The sequence below is a fragment of the Apodemus sylvaticus genome, chromosome 7 (assembly GCF_947179515.1).
Source record: "Apodemus sylvaticus chromosome 7, mApoSyl1.1, whole genome shotgun sequence".
NCBI lineage: Eukaryota > Metazoa > Chordata > Mammalia > Rodentia > Muridae > Apodemus > Apodemus sylvaticus.
The window spans coordinates 42,935,546-42,955,090 of NC_067478.1; the positions used below are offsets into that span (position 1 = coordinate 42,935,546).

The 19,545-nt window shown below is 38.9% G+C and overlaps 1 protein-coding gene across 2 annotated transcripts in view; it reads left to right on the forward strand.

The window, feature by feature from the left end:
- Positions 1 to 19,545, forward strand: part of Ibtk (inhibitor of Bruton tyrosine kinase) — a 72,201-nt gene that overhangs the window by 46,862 nt on the left and 5,794 nt on the right. For both annotated transcript variants that reach the window (XM_052187720.1, XM_052187721.1), the window contains exons 22-26: positions 858 to 1,006; positions 2,258 to 2,418; positions 4,894 to 4,983; positions 5,501 to 5,644; positions 12,667 to 12,813. In XM_052187720.1, coding sequence (XP_052043680.1) covers positions 858 to 1,006; positions 2,258 to 2,418; positions 4,894 to 4,983; positions 5,501 to 5,644; positions 12,667 to 12,813 — 691 coding nt within the window. The remainder of the gene's footprint in view (positions 1 to 857; positions 1,007 to 2,257; positions 2,419 to 4,893; positions 4,984 to 5,500; positions 5,645 to 12,666; positions 12,814 to 19,545) is intronic.

Genomic DNA, 19,545 nt, shown 5'->3' on the forward strand with positions numbered 1-19,545 from the left:
CCGCCCAGCATCAAGGATCTTTTGACACTTTATTTAGGCTCTAATAAATTCAAGATGTGTGAATTATCACCTGAAATCAAGTAGCAGTTTACTGTATATTATGTTTGTGGTGAACCCTGACACTAGGGATTTCAGACGCAGGCATTTAGGTCATCTCAGTGACAGAATTTTTACAGAAAACAAACTGACCAGCTCTCCACTAGGGGTCAGTAGGAGCCTGTGCTCATGGGCTGTCTGCTGCGACAGGGACCCTGAGATGCTTCCTCTTCACAGGGGAGCCATTGTCTCCTTGCTGAGCACAGTGACTTCTATGCAGGGAGACTGCTGAAAAGGGACAGGCAGGGCCTGTGTTGGTGTGAAGCCCATCATCTCTTCCCCCATCTTACCTTTCCAGAGGAAGGAGGTTAATCTGCTCTTCAAAGCAGATCTTTTTTTTTAATTAGATATTTTCTTTATTTATATTTCAAATATTATCCCATTTCCTGGTTTCCCCCCTGAATCCCCCTATTCCTTCCCCATTCCCCTCCTTCTATGAGGGTGCTCCCCACCCACCCACCCACCTACTTCTTTTAAAGCAGATCTTACGGAGCTCTGTGTCATTGAGTCTTATTGATTAGTTATTAGGTACTTAGGATGAATAAACAGTTATGTTAGAATCTCTTTCATATTGATCTTTCACTTAACCAATGTCTTTGTCACCTTAGTTTAAATAGTGCATGCTGATGCGGTGTGTGAAATTTAAGTTTTATTACCATGTGGATCAGGAAACTTTTTGCTTTCCCTTTAGTTCACTGAGTGTAACACATCTGCTTAATATGTCTGTGGTTAAAGTTTATTTATTTTATTTTATATTTTAGGATTACTTAAGTCTGCAAAGACCAATTCTGTGGAGTCTCTTCCAGAATTGTTGACCTCAGACTCTGAAGGCAGCTATGCAGGAGTGGGTAGTCCCAGAGACCTCCAGTCGCCTGACTTTACAGCAGGCTTTCACCCGGATAAGGCTGAGGTTGGTCCGCAAGCCTTGCTCTCTTACCTTCATGTAGAGCTGCTCACATTTTACCTTCATTTTCATTACATTTTGTTAAACTTTGAAATACTCCCCTAGTGTTAACAAAAGTAATATGTATAAGGTTAGTATTTTCCCTGTATTGTGTAATTATTTTAATTGTAGAAATTTTAATGTAGTTTGAATCCTTTATGAACTTCATTCTAATCTTTTTGCAGGTAAAATATATTGATATAAATAATATAGTATTATTGAATATACATTGAAAAGTATATTTGCAGCAAAAATTCAGAAATATTTCAGAAAATGCTTATTCAAATGAATTTTCAGAAAAAATGATTTTAAAAGTAAGACTGCTTTCAAATTCCCGTGTCTCTCTTTCATGGTGTTCACTGGAGCACAAGCAGCCAGAGAGCTGTTGCTCTGCTCTGGCTGGCTTCAGTGCGGGGCTCCTCTGCTTAGCGCTGGATGGAGGCTTCCCTAGATGCCCTTGAATTCCTGCTCTGTGCTTGTTCCCCACAGGAAGGAATACAGCTACAGCTTTAGAAACTGAGGCATCCCTACAACTTTGGCCGCATTCATAAAACATATTGGAGCATCTAGAAATTTTTTTGTTGTACAAACATGATCACCCGGCTATACCTACAATTTCTGAGACTATAAAGTTATTCTTCTTACAGAAAGTTCAAGTTTAATATAGAAATTTGAGGGAAATTGTTGTTCTCATCAGGTTAATTTGAAGGACAGTTGAGGTGTAAGGATGTAGAAGCTGTGAGAATACATGACTGTCTTTTTACAGTCCCTGTGCCATTTCAAACCATTCTGAGCCTTTCATACTAGCAATGACATTAGGACCCCTCAGAACTGTCAATAGTATTTTACTGCTACTCATCAAGTAAATTATAAGAAATTTGTACCAAATTTTCAAATCTAAAGTTAATTTTACTTCTAAAATACCGATTTTAATATTGCTGCTTCATATCTTATATGTACTACTTTTATTTTAATTTTGTTTGCTGTTTGTCTAAGTAGAAGTTGAATGTGTGCATTTCTGTTCCTGTGTCCACAGTAGCTAGCTAGTTGTAAGTGATGAGTGTGAGGCCTCCTAAGCCGTGGGCATGGAGACACAGAAGTTGACTGTACTAGCTGGCTAAGTGTCACCGACCATCCTTGCTAAGCTAACCATCCTTGCTAAGCTACGCAGCCTGGTGCCTGCTGTTAACTGCTACTTTGTCTCCTGTTTCCTCACAGGGGAAAGCTAAGCCCTTTGTGAATGGTGCACCTCCTGCATGTCCTAGGGAAGATCTAAAACCATGGGAAAAATCACCAAGGACTCAGTCTGCCCCTCAGCTCATCCCCAGTAACCGAGTGGACGCGGCAGGCTCTTCCAGTTGGGTGGCTGGCTCTTGCAGGTAGGATATTCTCTTCTTTTTTTAAAATTTATTTCATTGAAGTATCTTTTTTCATACACTATATTTTGGTCACACTTTCCCTCCCTGATCTCCTCCCAGATCCTCCCCACCACTGCACTTGTCCAACTCTGCACCTTCCTTCTTTCTCTTTTAGAAAACAAACAGGCAAAAACTGACCAAACAAAATTATCACCAGAATTAAAACAAAAACAAACCCTCCACAGGAACTGTACAATAGACACACACGCGCACACACACACACACACACACACACAAAATCAGGAAAAAAAGCCCAAACAAAGCAATATGAGACAATGTTATTGACTTCATTTTGTGTTGGTCATCTATGCCTGGGTATGGGTCTACCCTTAAGAGTGATCTGTTTCCCCAGTGAGACTTTACTGGTAAAAACTGATTTTTCATTTGTAAGCAGTTATAAATTAGAGACAGCATCTGGGTTAAGGGCAGGAGCTCATGTCCGCTTCCCTATCTCAGTGTTGGGACCACATCAGGCTTAGACCTATGCAGGCCCTGTGCATGCTGAGAGTCTCTGAACTCACCTGGGCATCAGTCCTGTTGTGTCTAGAAGACACTGTTTCCTTAATGTCCCCCATCCTGTTGAGCTCTTAAAATATCTCTGCCTTCTCTCCCACATACTTCTCACAGCCTGAAGGGACAGGGGTTTGATTAAAATATACCATTTAAGAGTGTGTTCCGGAGCCTTCTCTGTTCAGTGTCCGGCTGTGGACCTGTGTATGTGTTCCCATCTCCTGCAGGGTGGAGGAAGCGTCTCTGATGGCTGAGTGCGACGCTGTCCTATGGGTATAGCTGAATGCCATTAGCAGTCATTGCTCTGTTCATTTAGCAGAACAGCAGCAGAGCCTATGGCCTCTCTTGTCTGATGTTTTTGGCTTCTCAAGCAGTGTCAGGCATGGGTTCCATTCTATGGAGTGGGCCTTAAGTCCACTCAGGAGTTTGTAGTGGAGGACAGGAAAGAAAGTGAAAATCGACCTGAGTCCCAGCCTGGTGCGGCCATTGCAGCGGGTGGGATTTTCATTCTTTTCTGTCTCTGAAAGAGTACTACTCTTTTTTTTAGCCAAATGAATATAATAAAGAATACAAATTTATCCTAATACACAGAAAATTATCTACATGTGTTAAAATTGCTAACCATCTATAATAGGTCCAGCAAATAGGTAATTCGTTGTGATCTCATCAGTGATACATAATTTCTGTGAACACCTAGAGCCCTCTTGTAATTGTTTTGGTAAACATTTACAGAACAGCTGGTGTGAAGCCAACAGTGAGGCTGGCTCTCTGCTTCCATGTACGTTCACAGTGTGTTTAGCTCACAGACTTCTCAGGTTTAGTGTGTGCACCAGAAATTCTACACCATTGCCTAGTGAGAATAGTGCACAGATTTTTATTTTTTAAAAGAGTTTTTAATACTGGTATTTTCATAATAATTATTTTTAATTTATATTGTTATTCTTTTGAGAATCACAGACACATTGTTTGCACTGCTCCCCGCCAACTCCTGTCTTCCCTCAAATTCACCTCTTCATTTGTAATTGATATTTCTTCATATTTACATATATGCACAGACATACATACACATATACACACACATTAATGAATTCCTTTAGTGTGCCTCATATGTACAAATTAAATATTTGGGATTGGATAGCCTATTAGGGAGCTTGTCTATAGGGTAAACTGATTATTTTTCTCTGCGACCATTGATTGCCTATAGCATCTTCATCTGTGGGAGGGGCTTCCTGAAAGTCCCTCTATGTTGACATGTCTCCTGGTAGTATCATTATGCAGACTGTGCTTAAGACAGCCTTAGTGTTAGGATTTCATGGGAATAGCTTCCCTGCCATGACTAGCTGGAGAATTTCTTAGTGAAAGAAAGTAAATGATACAGCACCCTTTAATATGTAATAATGCAAAGTATTCTTAGTTATACCAGAAACTGATCCAGAGATTATAGATGTTTTTATCCTTAAACTGCAGCCCCCCACCCCTAGGGTCTCCAGTATTGTTGAACACTCCCATATTTTCTGAAAAGTGCCTATTTTTGTTAATAGATGGTAGTGATGATTTTATTTCCTTTTTAAAAATAAAATGATTGTCAAACTTCATTTATCTGGAAGGATAAGAAGTTAACTAGAGTCTTAGTGAGTTCTTTTGCCTAACGTGACCCAGGACTCCTGTTGTCTGGCTTTTTGTTTTGTTAGTAGAATAATTTCAGGGTTATCACTCAGCTTAAAGAGCTTTAAAGTATTTAGTTGTTATAGGCATCTATGGGAATAAATTCTTTTGAGGGTGGTTGAAGCTAACAAAATGAATCTAATTATTACTTAGACTATAAATTAGTTCTTACCAGTCTTACATATAATTATGGGTTCAGTTAAGTTTGATGTTGGGTGTATAGGTAACGAATGCTTTATTACTTTCTTTTATGTCTTTTAGTCCTGTGAGTCCTCCCGTGGATTTTAGAACCATCATGGAAACAGAAGAAAACAGACAGAAATATGGCGCAGCACCAAAGTCAAACTTAGGGTTGGTGAAAAAAAAAACAAAACCCTTCAGACCAAAAAAGATCATGTTGTATTGTATTTCCGTCCTACAGAATTGGGATGATATTGTAGATCTGTTATTTTTGTGCATTTGATATAATAGGTATAAGCCTTCTTCCAGCTAACAGCCTCAGTACTGTTTGCTAGCCATGTGCTAATGTTGGTCAGGCGGATGCACTAGTGCATTTGCGTATAGTGTGACACACTGGAGAACAGTCACCGTGGAAGTGGCTGTTGGATGTCTTATTTCTGAGAAATGCATAATACATGTAATATATAATACTTGCCTGATACAAGTTCCATTCTGGGGCTCATGTTTAACCATTGTTGATAAACTGACATTTTAACTGTTGAAACTTAATAGGAAACATGTTAGGGTAACTTTAAGCACAGATTAATTCTGAGTGGTTTGTTTCTAGTATAATTTCTTAGGAAACCAAGATTTTTCAGAAACAGTGAAGCCAGTAGAAGTAATTGATTTACTCTAATTTAATTTTTAGAAAAATTATTTCTCATGGAATCAAACTTTCTCAGAAGCAGCGGAAAATGATTGCACTGACCACCAAAGAAAACAATTCAGGAACAAACAGCATGGAACCCATTCTGACAGCTCCTTCAAAGTCCCCCAAGCCAGTGAATGCATGGTATGCCCTGGTCTTTACAACTGTAGAGGCCTCGCCTTGGCTTCAGTGGTGGTTCTTGGCCTCTGCGTTTCCCCTGCATGTGTTTCTAAAGTCTTTTTAAATATTTCATTCCCGTTGTCTTTAAACTTAAATGTTGGAACTTGTGTAATACAGCTTTTAAAAAAGTTTTACTGTTAATTTTAGATGTATTAACAGACATCATGGTTTCAAGTGAATGTTGACATTCTACTCTGTTGTCAATCTTGCCAGTCTGTAGTTTTTGGTTTTTTGAGACAGGGTTTCTCTGTGTAGCCCTGGCTGTCCTGGAACTCACTCTGTAGACCAGGCTGGCCTTGAACTCAGAAATCCTCCTGCCTCTGCCTCCCAAGTGCTGGGATTAAAGGCATGCGCCACCACTGCCTGGCTCAGTCTGTAGTTTCTGTTGAAAATAATTTAGTGTTTCATTCTCAGATAAGAAATGAGCACTAAAATTTCACAAAAGTGAACTTGATGTTTAGTATTTGCTCACTTTGTCCTTCTGCATGCATGCTTGGTTGTCTCGCATGGCACAGTGGAGGCAGCGCTCAGTTGTCCGGGCAGCGCTGCCCACTCTGTTTTATCGTTGGAGTTTGTACCATCACGGTCTTCCATGAAGGCCACCGGAGTAGGAGTCATCTCCAAAGATGAGCAGTGTGAAATGTTTTCTTGCTACCTTTCCAGTTTCTTTTGTGGAAACTCATGTCATAATGCTTGGAATGCAGTTGAAGAGAAAGGTCCATGGATAGTGGGAGGTGCAAGGGGGGCCAGGAGGCTCCTGGGTCACAGTGTCACAGTGGTCTGGGGCTTCTGTCCTGCCTGCCTGTTGTTCTGTTCCTGGAAGTGAAAGACTTGTGTTGTTTGTTTTCCCCACCACTGAAAGTGTAAATTATTTTGGAGAGACTAGCAGACTGTCGATTTTGTTCTGAACATCACCTTGTAGATCTAAGTCATTGCCTGTCAAAGCACCGGGAGCTGAAACATGGTCAGTGGGAAAGGAAGCGAAGGGACAGCAAGTGGGAGAAGCCAGCTCAGAGCTGTTGAAGGTTGGCCGTGGGACTGGCACAGCACGGAGTGCTTTACTCTACACACAGCATGGGTGACCATGCTGGATGCTGCAGTCTGAGAGGATAAGTTAAATATGATGATCCTCTGAGCTGAATAATGTGGATTTTACTGTGTATCAGTTGACTTATTTTAAAAAGCTAGCAGTAAACAAGGAAAGGGAGTTTTAGGCTTTTTCCTGGCAATGTCTTTCTTGGCCCCTGTGTTCTGTGGTCTGCCTCATTTTCTGCGGTGCCTTTTTATAGTGTTCAAGACCCAGATACTATGATAGATCCATCTCCTCTGTAAGTGTTCTCCCATTTGGTATGTATGCGGCAGTGATCAACGTATACACGCTAAGAATGCCCACATTGTCATTACTTCCAATAACTACATCTTGGTAACGATCTTGTTAGCTGTCATAAATGAATGGCTGAACATGTTTTAAACATTTTAAAGTATAATACTACAAAGTAATGAAACCATGTAGATGTATCTTATAATATATTGATAAAGGAAGTCCAAAAAATCATAATGTCTGATTCATAAAACAAACATCAAAACTAGCATGTGATTGACACTGCTATTTATTTCCATTTTGCTGTTGCAAAAATGAACCATAGTCAGTGCTGTGGTTCATTTTTATGTCTTGCTGAATTAGTTGGTTGGTTATTTTGCTTTTGTGCTCTGGTTGGAAATCCCGCTTGCCTGTGTGTGTATAACTGATAATGCATGCCTTGCAGACTCCCGTTGGGAGCCACATATGTTGGTGATCCCTTTGGTGTCCTTCTCATCTCCAGAGATCTTAGTTTTTTTTTTTTTAATTCGATATATTTTTATTTGCATTTCAAATGATTTCCCCTTTTCTAGCCCCCCCCTCCCCGAAAGTCTCGTAAACCCCCTTCTCTCCCCCTGTCCTCCCACCCACCCCTTCCCACTTCCCCGTTCTGGTTTTGCTGAATACTGCTTCACTGAGTCTTTCCAGAACAAGGGGCCACTCCTCCGTTCTTCTTGTACCTCATTTGATGTGTAGATTATGTTTTGGGTATTCCAGTTTTCTAGGTTAATATCCACTTATTAGTGAGTGCATACCATGATTCACCTTTTGAGTCTGGGTTACCTCACTTAGTATGATGTTCTCTAGCTCCATCCATTTGCCTAAGAATTTCATGAATTCATTGTTTCTAATGGCTGAATAGTACTCCATTGTGTAGATATACCACATTTTTTGCATCCACTCTTCTGTTGAGGGATACCTGGGTTCTTTCCAGCATCTAGCAATTATAAATAGGGCTGCTATGAACATAGTAGAGCATGTATCCTTATTACATGGTGGGGAATCCTCTGGGTATATGCCCAGGAGTGGTATAGCAGGATCTTCTGGAAGTGAGGTGCCCAGTTTTCAGAGGAACCGCCAGACTGATTTCCAGAGTGGTTGTACCAATTTGCAACCCCACCAGCAGTGGAGGAGTGTTCGAGATCTTAGTTTTCTAATGAGCAACTTCTGTCTCTGCTGACAAGGTCTCTGTGTTAGGTGCTAGCATTCTGGAAGCTGTTCAGGATAAAGAGGTTTCTGTGGGTACTTGGTTCACATGGTTTATCATTTCAAAATCAGTCTTGGAACATAGCACACAGCTTATTCCTGTTTCCCTTTGACTTGCGACTTCAGCTTTACCTTGCGCTAAGGTAGGTGACTTCCGGCACCACAGCCACACCACCAAAAATCTGGTCTCTGGCGTGGCTCCAGCAGACAGGACTCGTGGGTTTTTTTCCCTGTCCTGTCAGTTTTGTCTTCTTGGGAGCTCACACCAGTTGTCCCTGTAGCTGTCTACTGCAAAGCTGTGCTGGCCTCAGGCTGCTGTGACTTAATAGCTGTGGATTTAACAACTTTATTCTGATTATTTTCTGTTTACTTTATATGGGATTTTAGGGGAAAGTAATCAAGTATTTGAAACCTCAGATTTTGATGTTCAGATTTAGTGAACTCTTTCCTAGTAATCATTAGCATCGTGAGCTAAGCCCCAGGCGGACGGCACTGTCTTCCTAAATGCACAGGGAATCCACTATTGCTTGTTAAGGAGAATTCTAGGAATATGGGGAGAAAATGTCACTAAGTTTGACAGAAACATGACGATATTTTCTTTGAAAAATAATTATGCCATGATAAAATATAAATGATATTTATTATGCATTCTTCTCTATAAAAATGCAACTGAAAAACTGATGAGTAAACAAATCAGTGATTAATTTCATATCTTAAGATATCAAAAGACCATTTAAATAACCGACCAAATAGAGATTATTTTGACTTCTAAATGGAAGCGGTGTCTGGTTTATGCTTAATGTTCTTTTATCATTTTATATGCAAGACTTTAGACTTTTAGAGATGTTTTCTCTTAAAGATTTTTTTCTTTTGTGCTAGAGATTGAACCTAGGGCTTGAGGTGTGCAAGGCAAGTGCTCTACCACTGAGCTGTACTCCTGCGCTGCCTCAGGGTCCTCCAGACCCCCTTCCTGTGAAATTCTTTAGGATACATGTTTGCTCTTATTTGTACTCATTAAACACTAAACTGAAATAACTTTTAAGGATGTACATTTAAGTATATATATATATTTAGATACCTATATAGGATAATATACATAGTATATGATTATAATAGGCAGTGAGGTTATATGCATTTTATCTTATTGGCACAGACGGGAAAACGTTTCTTAGAAACGTAAAGAATACATTGTATAAAATAGCTAATAATCGGTTTTTAGGAGCTTTGAGGTACATTGAATACAAGTTAAAATAAATATTACTATTTGTTGAGTGGTTTTCTCCGATAAATTTAAAGCTTAATAAATTTGAACTTCAGACAAAAACCCCCAGAGAATTTGCTGTTTTTTATATTATAATCCTTAGTTTTGTACAGAATGCATACTTAAAAAGGACAACATTTCGCATAATACATAATTTTACGTAATATAGGACTTATACAGTGAAACATGTGTAATGTACGGTGACTATTCTGAGACACAATTCTGTATACACACTAATTGAAAAATAATTGGCAGAGTTTAAATTATATTCTAGTTTAGAAAAGTAGAAAATCCAAAATTAGCATTTTAATTTGTAGGCTATCTTTACAGAATGTATTATGGCGGTGGTTCTTTTTAGCTACTTATATTTTATTATCTGTAGAATCATGTAATTAAACTTTACATTTGTGGATGTTTTCATATTTGTCTTTATATTAATGTTAAATTTGCAGTTAATTAAAACACATATTAGCCTGCTAGATTTTACACCGTGGTTGTGGAAGTGTTTTTACTAGTCTGTTCACATATGCATGCACTAACTCCATATACATTCCCAAGATATAGTTGGACCCTTTACTACCTACAATTGGGTGTGTCGATGGAAAATACTACCTATCGTGGGGCTTTGCATTAGAGTGAAGTTCCAGCCAGTTGAATTTTAAAAGTGATGCGAAACACTGAATGTATGTGGGATCTGGGCACGTTTAATTTTCAGATGTTTTACTTGGAGAAATATATTTTTCACTTCTTGTGGAAAATGTATGGTCTTTGTGGTTTGGCTTGATGTCTGAATATAAATTCCTTTGAGCTAGTTTATGTAAAATAATTGGAGTTATTTAACCTTTTTCACCTCGAAATTTTATTCATTAAATTTGCTGAGATGAAGGAACAAAATCCTGACTAATTTTTGTATGGATATAAATGTCTGCAGATATTTCTCCATAAAGTTTCTGTGGCTTTTAAGATAGAAAATAGCCAAAGCCCAAGTTCGGAAAGTAAAATTGTGGGAAACGAGACACTGTTTTAAATCTGGGCATACACAGTGGAAAGGCATGGCTTGCTTAGACTGCCGCGTTAGCTGCTTTATAGGTGGATTCTGTGCACAGCTAATGAGTGTGTGAGTTTACGATATTCTGTAGTTGTTATTATTTTTAAGGAGTTTTATCCCAAACAAAGAACTGTTTTTCTCTGGAAAGAACTTGGCAGAGTGTATGCTGTTGACTACATATGGTAATTCCTAAGTTCAAAAGTGAATCCGACAGCCCGTGCTTTCTTAGCCTTGCAGTGTTCCTGCATTTAGGGAAGTGAGCTGCTTGTCTGGCAGGAGGAACTGCAGCAGTGTCCCGGTCACCCGTGGTCTCTGCCCATCACGCTCTCCTTACCTTCAGATAAGGGCCCCAAGCAACCGAAGGTGGTTCTTCCAAACAAACTTTCAACACAGATACCTTCATAGAAAATGGTTCTGATACAAATTTGTAAAGAATTTGTTTTGTCTCCTGTTACTTGAGATTTTACTTAGAATCAGTGACCTTAAATGTGGAGAAGGTCTTCCAATGAAGGGACATGCTGCTGGCCGTGGTGCGGCCGGATGATTCTCTCAGGCCTGGGGCCTCTTGCCTCCGCTGCAGCCACACGACGAGTCTCGCCTGCCAGCACTGAAGTCAGGAACGATTAACTCTCAGGCTTTGCCCAGAAGTGTATATTTTTATCTCTTCCATGTCTACAGAAATATTGTCAAAAATTAATACATTATAAAAAGATGAAGACTGATGGGGTTTTGCTGGTAATTGTCTTAAATCTCTAGAGTAATTTGAGGATTGACAATTTAGTATTTTCTGAATTGTGAGTATACTAAGTCTTAGGGTTTCTTTCAACAGTGTTTATAATGTTCAGTGTACAAATCTTATAGTATTCCTAAGTATTTTGTTTGTTTTGCCTCCGTTGACCCTGTTATATAGTTTTTCTATGGGATTTCTTCATCTTGCCATCTTAATATGATGAGTTGTATTGATTGACTTTTTTGAGGTGTTTTTAATATTTCTGTAATAAATCGCTCTTTTTAATTGTATATTGTTGTTTGTGTAATCACTGGATATTACTGTCCTCTCAGAACATTCTCACTGGAATATTCTCTTTAATCGCGGTCCACTCTTGTCCCAGAGCTAGTGATTGGTAATTTCCTTTTTTACTGGCAGATTAGTTTTAACTATTCTAGAATGCAATACAATTGAAATATATGTAATTATAATATAATATGTAATTTCAGTAGAAATTCAGTAGAGTTGAAAATTTGGTGCATTTTCTGGTGGTTTGCTCTTAGCTCATTCTCTAGGTTTCTTTCTCTTTGGTACATGAGAACTTATTCTTTGATTAAATATTTTTTACCATGTAGATCATGTGGATTGCCACACTTACTCCAGTGGGTTCCTCATTACCTGTGAGATTCCTGTGGCTCCCTGTAGCGTCTGTTGTTCCATGGCGTATTCCCTACAAAGCAGCCTTAGTGGTTACTGTCTGGGTCAGGGATCCTGGCTGGGTGCCTTTGGCCCCCACCTAACACAGTCAAGGCCTGTTAATGGCTTCAAAGCTTCCCTTGGAGATGTAGGCCAGGCTGACATGTTTCTTTTTCTTGGTGTGCTAATGATTTCTTTTACTCTTTCTGAAAAGAGCTAGCCATGTTGTCATATTGTGACATACTCCTCTGTCTCCTCTCAAGCCCCCGCCCTGCCAACATTCGATTTCTGGCTTTGGTATCTGGCTCAGGGCCTCTTGCCTGCTAGACAGGATATACCCCTGAGCTAAGTGTGCTGAACCTGACTCTTTCTTTTATCTTTAAGGCAGATGTTTAGTTTGCCTAGGGGTGTTTTTCTTTGCACTTGTCTTTTAGGTTTGGGGTTGCTAACATTTTAATCTTAAGATGTATGTCTCCTGTCAGTGTGGACAGACTCTGGCCATTGTCTGATTGACAGTCTGGTCATCATCGCTCTGCTGCTGCTGCTGCTGCTGGTGGTGGTGGTTTTTAAATGTTTTTGTTTAAAAATCTATGTGATCAGTTTTCACATTTTTTTCATTCTTTGATAATTTTATACTCTATATTGTCCCCTTGTATGCATGCCCCTTTACAAAGGGTTTTAACATGATCTTTGCTTTTTTCTGCAGGGCATCTCTACACGCACCTTCATCTAGGTCATTCCGGGATTTTTTACTAGAAGAAAAAAAACCTGTTACTGGCCATGGTTCAGGAGATCATGTCAAAAAAGCTTGTTTTAAAGGAACTGAAAACTCTCCATCCCTAAATGTTGCGAGGTAATAAATTTAAAACTAATATGTTTTCTACTTTAAAATACTCTGATGATTTCATGTTCTAACATGATGTTAAAAGTATATAAAGCAGATATTCTAGCTTCTTGTACATTTTAGTAAAAATTAACAAGTCCATTTCCTCTTTCTCTCTTTTCATTCTTCCTTTTGATAACAGCTTTGGAGACATTTGAATATAATAAGTGGTATACTAATAAATTAATAACAAACTGTGTTGAAGCCACAGTTTAGAGCTTTGGAGTATGTCTATACCCATTACACGGTCACATACTCAGAGGAATGAACATAATCACCACTCCCAGAGTTTCTTCCTCGTGCCCCTTTTCGCTACCAGTTATCCACTGATTTTTGACAGTGTAGAGCTGGTATAATTTAGAATTTTGTGTCAGTGGAGCATGTAGTATGTGTCCTTTTATAAAGTCTGACCTTTCCTACTGTAACTACTTGGAACCCCTCCATGGCATGCATCAACACTTGATTCCACTTAGCTCGCTGAAGCATGTCTCACACTGCTTTTCTACTGCAGCCCACCTCCATGGACTTGTTATTAAACTTTGAGTGTTTCTTGTTTTAATTCAAGTTATTTTATTTATTTAGTTTTTGATTTTTTAGTAAGGATCTCATAACCCAAGCTAGTCTGGGACTTCTTTGGTGTTCTTTTTTTTTTTCTTTCTTTTTTTTTTTTTTTTTTTTTACATTTCAAACGATTTCCCCTTTTCTGGCTTCCCACTCCCCGAAAGTCCCATAAGCCCTCTCCCCTCCCCCTGTTCGCCCACTTCCCTGTTCTGGTATTGCCCTATACTGCTACATTGAGTCTTTCCATAACCAGGGGCCACTCCTCTGTTCTTCTTGGACATCTTTTTATGTGTGAATTATGTTTTGAGTATTCCAATTTTCTAGGCTAATATCTACTTATTAGTGAGATACCGTGATTGATCGTTTGAGACTGGGTTACCTCACTTAGCATGATGTTCTCCAGCTCCATCCATTTGTCTAAGAATTTTATGAATTCATTGTTTTTAATGGCTGAATAGTACTCCATTGTGTATATATACCACATTTTTTGTATCCATTCCTCCGTTGAGGGATACCTGGGTTCTTTCCAGCTTCTGGCTCTTATAAATAGGGCTGCTATGAACATAGTCGAGCACGTATCCTTATTACATGTTGGGGAATACTCTGGGTATATGCCCAGGAGTGGTATAGCAGGATCCTCTGTAAGTGATTTGCCCAGATTTCTGAGGAACCGCCAGACTGATTTCCAGAGTGGTTGTATCAGTTTGCAACCCCACCAGCAGTGGAGGAGTGTTCCTCTTTCTCCACATCTTCGCCAACACCTGGTGTTTTCCTGAGTTTTTAATCTTAGCCATTCTGACTGGTGTAAGGTGAAATCTCAGGGTTATTTTGATTTGCATTTCCCTAATGACTAATGAAGTTGAGCATTTTTTAAGATGCTTCTCAGCCATCTGAAGTTCTTTGGGTGAAAATTCTTTGTTTAGCTCTGTACCCCATTTTTTAATAAGGGTTATTTGGTTTTCTGGGGTCTAACTTCTTGAGTTCTTTGTATATACTGGATATTAGCTCCCTCTGTCAGATATAGGGTTGGTGAAGATCTTTTCCCAATTTGTTGGTTGCCGATTTGTCCTTTTGATGGTGTCCTTTGCCTTACAGAAACTTTGTAATTTTATGAGGTCCCAATTTGTCAATTCTTAATCTTAGAGCATAAGCTATTATTGGTGTTCTGTTCAGGAACTTTCCCCCTGTACCGATGTCCTCAAGGGTCTTTCCCAGTTTCTTTTCTGTTAGCTTCAGAGTGTCTGGCTTTATGTGGAGGTCCTTGATCCATTTGGAGTTGAGCTTAGTACAAGGAGATAAGAATGGATCAATTCGCATTCTTCTGCATGCTGACTTCCAATTGAACCAGCTCCATTTGTTGAAAAGGCTATCTTTTTTCCACTGGATGTTTTCAGCCCCTTTGTCGAGGATCAAGTGGCCATAGGTGTGTGGGTTCATTTCCGGATCTTCAATCCTATTCCATTGATCCGCCTGCCTGTCACTGTACCAATACCATGCAGTTTTTAACACTATTGCTCTGTAGTATTGCTTGAGGTCCGGGATACTGATTCCCCCAGAATTTCTCTTGTTGTTGAGAATAGTTTTAGCTATCCTGAGTTTTTTGTTATTCCAGATGAATTTGAGAATTGCTCTTTCTAACTCTGTGAAGAATTGAGTTGGGATTTTGATGGGTATTGCGTTGAATCTGTATATTGCTTTTGGCCAAATGGTCATTTTAACTATATTAATCCTGCCAATCCATGAGCATGGGGAATTTTTCCATTTTCTGAGGTCTTCTTCCATTTCCTTCTTCAGAGACTTAAAGTTCTTGTCATACAGATCCTTAACTTGTTTTGTCAGAGTCACACCAAGGTCCTTTATATTGTTTGCAGCTATTGTGAAGAGTGCCATTTCCCTAATTTCTTTCTCAGCCTGCTTATCCTTTAAGTATAGGAAGGCTACTGATTTGCTTGAGTTGATTTTATAACCTGCCACTTTGCTGAAGTTGTTTATCAGCTATAGGAGTTCTCTGGTGGAGTTTTTTGGGTCACTTAAGTATACTATCATATCATCTGCAAATAGTGATAGTTTGACTTCTTCCTTTCCAATTTGTATCCCTTTGACCTCCTTATGTTGTCTAATTGCCTGAGCTAGTACCTCAAGTACAATATTGAAAAGATACGGAGAGAGGGGGCAGCCTTGTCTAGTCCCTGATTTTAGTGGGGTTGCTTCAAGTTTCTCTCCATTTAGTTTGATGCTGGCTACCAGTTTGCTGTATATTGTTTTTACTATGTTTAGGTATGGGCCTTGAATTCCTGTTCTTTCCAAGACTTTAAGCATGAAAGGATGCTGAATTTTGTCATGCTTTTTCAGTATCCAGTGAAATGACCATGTGGTTTTGTTCTTTGAGTTTGTTTATGTAGTGGATTGCATTGATGGATTTCCGTATATTGAGCCAACCCTGCATCCCTGGGATAAAGCCTACTTGATCATGGTGGATGATCATTTTTATATGTTCTTGGATTCGGTTGGCAAGAATTTTATTGAGTAGTTTTGCATCGATGTTCATAAGGGAAATTGGTCTGAAGTTCTCTTTCTTTGTTGGATCTTTGTGTGGCTTTGGTATCAGCGTAATTGTGGCTTCGTAGAAGGAGTTGGGTAGTGTTCCTTCTGTTTCTATTTTGTGGAATAGTTTGAAGAGTATTGGTGTTAGGTCTTCTTTGAAGGTCTGATAAAATTCTGCACTGAAAGCATCAGGTCCCGTGCTTTTTTTGGTTGGAAGACTTTCTATGACCCCTTCTATTTCTTTAGAGGTTTTCTTTGGTGTTCTTAACCTTGGGATCCTCCAAACTTGGCTTCCTATATGCTGGATTACAAGTACGTACTGCCTAAATCAGTTATTGTAGGAACTTTTTATACTGATTTTAAAAGACAATTCATGATTTAAATGCCTACATAAAACATGAAGATTTAACAAACTTTAGTAGCATCATTTTAATTTAATTGCCCTTTCCATTTTGGCATGTAATTGATTTTTCATTTTGAGACAGGGTCTTTTATAGTCCAAGCTGGCTGGCCTTAAACTTAGTACGTGTGTATCTGAAGATGACTTTGAATTCCTGATCTTCCTGCCTTTGCCTCCCAAGTACAGGGATTTTAGGCCTATGCTCTCACCTTGGCCTCTTAATTGTACTTGCAAATGAACATTCCTGATTGGTAGAAGGCTGGTAATAGGAAAAAGCTTTAGGTTGGTTGGATTAACATGTATACCATCCCAGAATGTTGAGGGGGAAGAGGGCTTCAGTTGTGAACAGATTAGTGTTTTATATAATAACAAACACTATTTCCAATTTTTTCTTCCTATAAATCCATTTTTAGGAAGTCCTAGTAGGTGTGTTGACTCAGGCCTGCCATCCATTGTCGGAGAGGCTGGGGGAGGATGTGGAAGCCAGCCTGGACTGTGTAGTGTGTCTGGTGAAATAATGATCTCCCACTTCTCTTTCTTGTTTATTCACATCATGCCCCACCTGTCTCATAAGAGCTGTCAGCTCCCACTTGGTTTCATCCTAGATTCTGCTTTATTACTAAACTAAGGCAGACTGGCTGACATTGATGGTGCCTGTGATGGGACTGCTCATACTAGACCTGCAAGTGTGGGTCATTTTCTCATTTGATTTTCTAGACTTTCTATACTATTTGTATTGGGAGCGGATGTCTTGGTATCAGATAATATACCGTAGACTACTTTCTTATATGTTATCATATTGTATGTATAGAAAACATACAATAGATTACCTTCATATGTGGTCCTCTTGTTAGGAGCAGTTGTCTTCATAATTTACACATAAACCCTAAGTCAAACAAACTGTAGACATTCCATAAACAATCCCTCTGTTCTTCATTCCTTCCTAAGTAGTGCTTGCTAGTCTGTTTTTTCTCAGTAACACACTGTCATGAGGACACAACGTTAGTTTTAGCTCTTGAATGTTTAATATATACACTAAACTTTGTAACCAAGGCTCCGCCCCCCACCCCCCTTCACACCCCCCTTCACACCCTCTGGACTTTTACTCTAGGTATAAGAGTGGGTGGCTCTGTGCTTGGTTGTCTTCCTCGCTTCACTGCATCAAACTGTTGTATTCTCTTTTACAAATACAGGACTTAGGCCTTTGGAATAAAAGCTAGAATTCTTAATATGGCCTTCAAGATCTACATAGCCTGGCTTTTGTCAACTTCTTTTCTTTTGTCTTAGGAATTAATCCATGTATTATGTTGTCTTTGACTTTTTGTTCAGAACCTTCCTCTTAACCTTTTATTCCAACTTTTCATAGTCTTTCAGTTGTGTAGTTTAGAGTCATTATACTTACTTTAGTAAGTCGGATTCTGGTTACAACATATTTCTGCCATGCTTCTGTATCATGCTTAGAATTGCTGCTAGTAAATCTTTTGCTTTTTTTTTTTTTTTTTTTTTTTAACCAGGATTTTACTGTATAGTTCTGGCTGGCCTAGAATTTGCTATGTAAACCAGGCTGGTCTCAAATTTAGAGAGCCACCTGCCTTCCCTTCCCTTAGGGCTGGGATTAGAGGTGTGAGAACCACACCTGGCACTTAGTACCTGCACTGCATCTGTTTTCATCTCAGATGAGAGAATACAGCATCTCCACAGCCAGAATGATGTTTCTGTTAGCTAGGCATGGCATACACATGCTTAAAATGGGCATTTAATGAGTATTTGGTGATTGACTGAATAAAGAAATTACAATTGTAACTCCTTTTCAGGTAATATTTGTTTTGAATATAGTGAATTTTATTGGGTCTCTCTGATATACAAACTTGAAAGTATAAAAATTAAGTTTATTTTTATAATATTTTACATTTTAAATTCTAGCAGTATACATTGGAATTTTAATTTTTCACTATGTTGCTATTGGTCACGAAACTAAGAAAATCTTGAAGATCTGTGGTTTGCTAGTTTGGTCACTAGAGTGTGCTGTCACATTGGGACTACACTGAGAAGTCTCTGCAGTCCTATGACTTCGGAAGGCTGAGGTGAAAGATCATGTCTCAGTAACTTGATGGTTAGAATGGGAACTAATTTTTAAATCTATTGCTCTCATTGAAAAGGATAGGAAAAAAAAAGCATAGATTGTGTTTCATGCTTTTTTTTTAATCATAGAAAACATGTAATTCATCAGTAAATTTGTTTTTTAAAGAGGACATATAAAATCCTTTAGGCAAACAAAATATGTACCAAATTAATGGAAGGAATGGTAGGAACACAGCATTGTATTGGCTTCTGATGGGCATATGGAAAAATACAATATGCAGGCTCAGCCCGTGATGGATTTGCAGTCTTGTTAATAAATAGAAATATGTATCCAGACACTAAATGGCCCTGCCAGAGAGAAGTGACAAGTCAAGAGCAGTGCAGAGAAATTCTTTGTGAAGGAAGTCTCCTGCTAGGTGCATAGAAGAGCAGGAACGTCAGCTGCTGCGGCCGTGACTGCCCTGTTCTAATGTGTGACCGTGGGACAGCAGAGAAACAGGTCAGGACACTATTGATGATCCTCCTTGTTGTCACACACTTTGGAATGTGGACTAAGAATTTTAAAGAAGAAATGAAAAACTAGGAGAAAGGGAAGCATAAACAGGAAGTAGTGAGCAAAGAGCAGAAAGACAGGAATGCTGGTGGACCTCAGGGCTCAAGGGTCAGGACTCAGCTGAGGAACGGCTACACAGCACACTCTTGTCTTGATTGTAGGCAGTGTGACTGAAAAAAATATTATTATTTTTTTGCCCCTGAGGCATTGGCAAGCAAAAAGGCAGTGTTATGAGGGGACGCTAAGATGCAGAGTGGATGGACTTGTGCTATTTCTTTTAGCTCTTTGTCCCTTGCCTGTTTTTTTTTTCATTTTTCTTTCACCTAAATAACTCTAGCTCTGGACTGGGAATGTGAGCTATGTTTCTAATCACCATAGAAAATTCTTTCAGGAAAGAGTTACTATTGGAGTTATATTAATTCTAATATTATGTAAATTTAAAAAATAAAACTAGTATAAAATCTTATAAATTAAATGATATTGTCTAGGCAAAAATAGCTTAATTCTTTTCACATCTAACTTTGACAGTACTTTTCAACTCTTTAAAAATAATTTATATAAT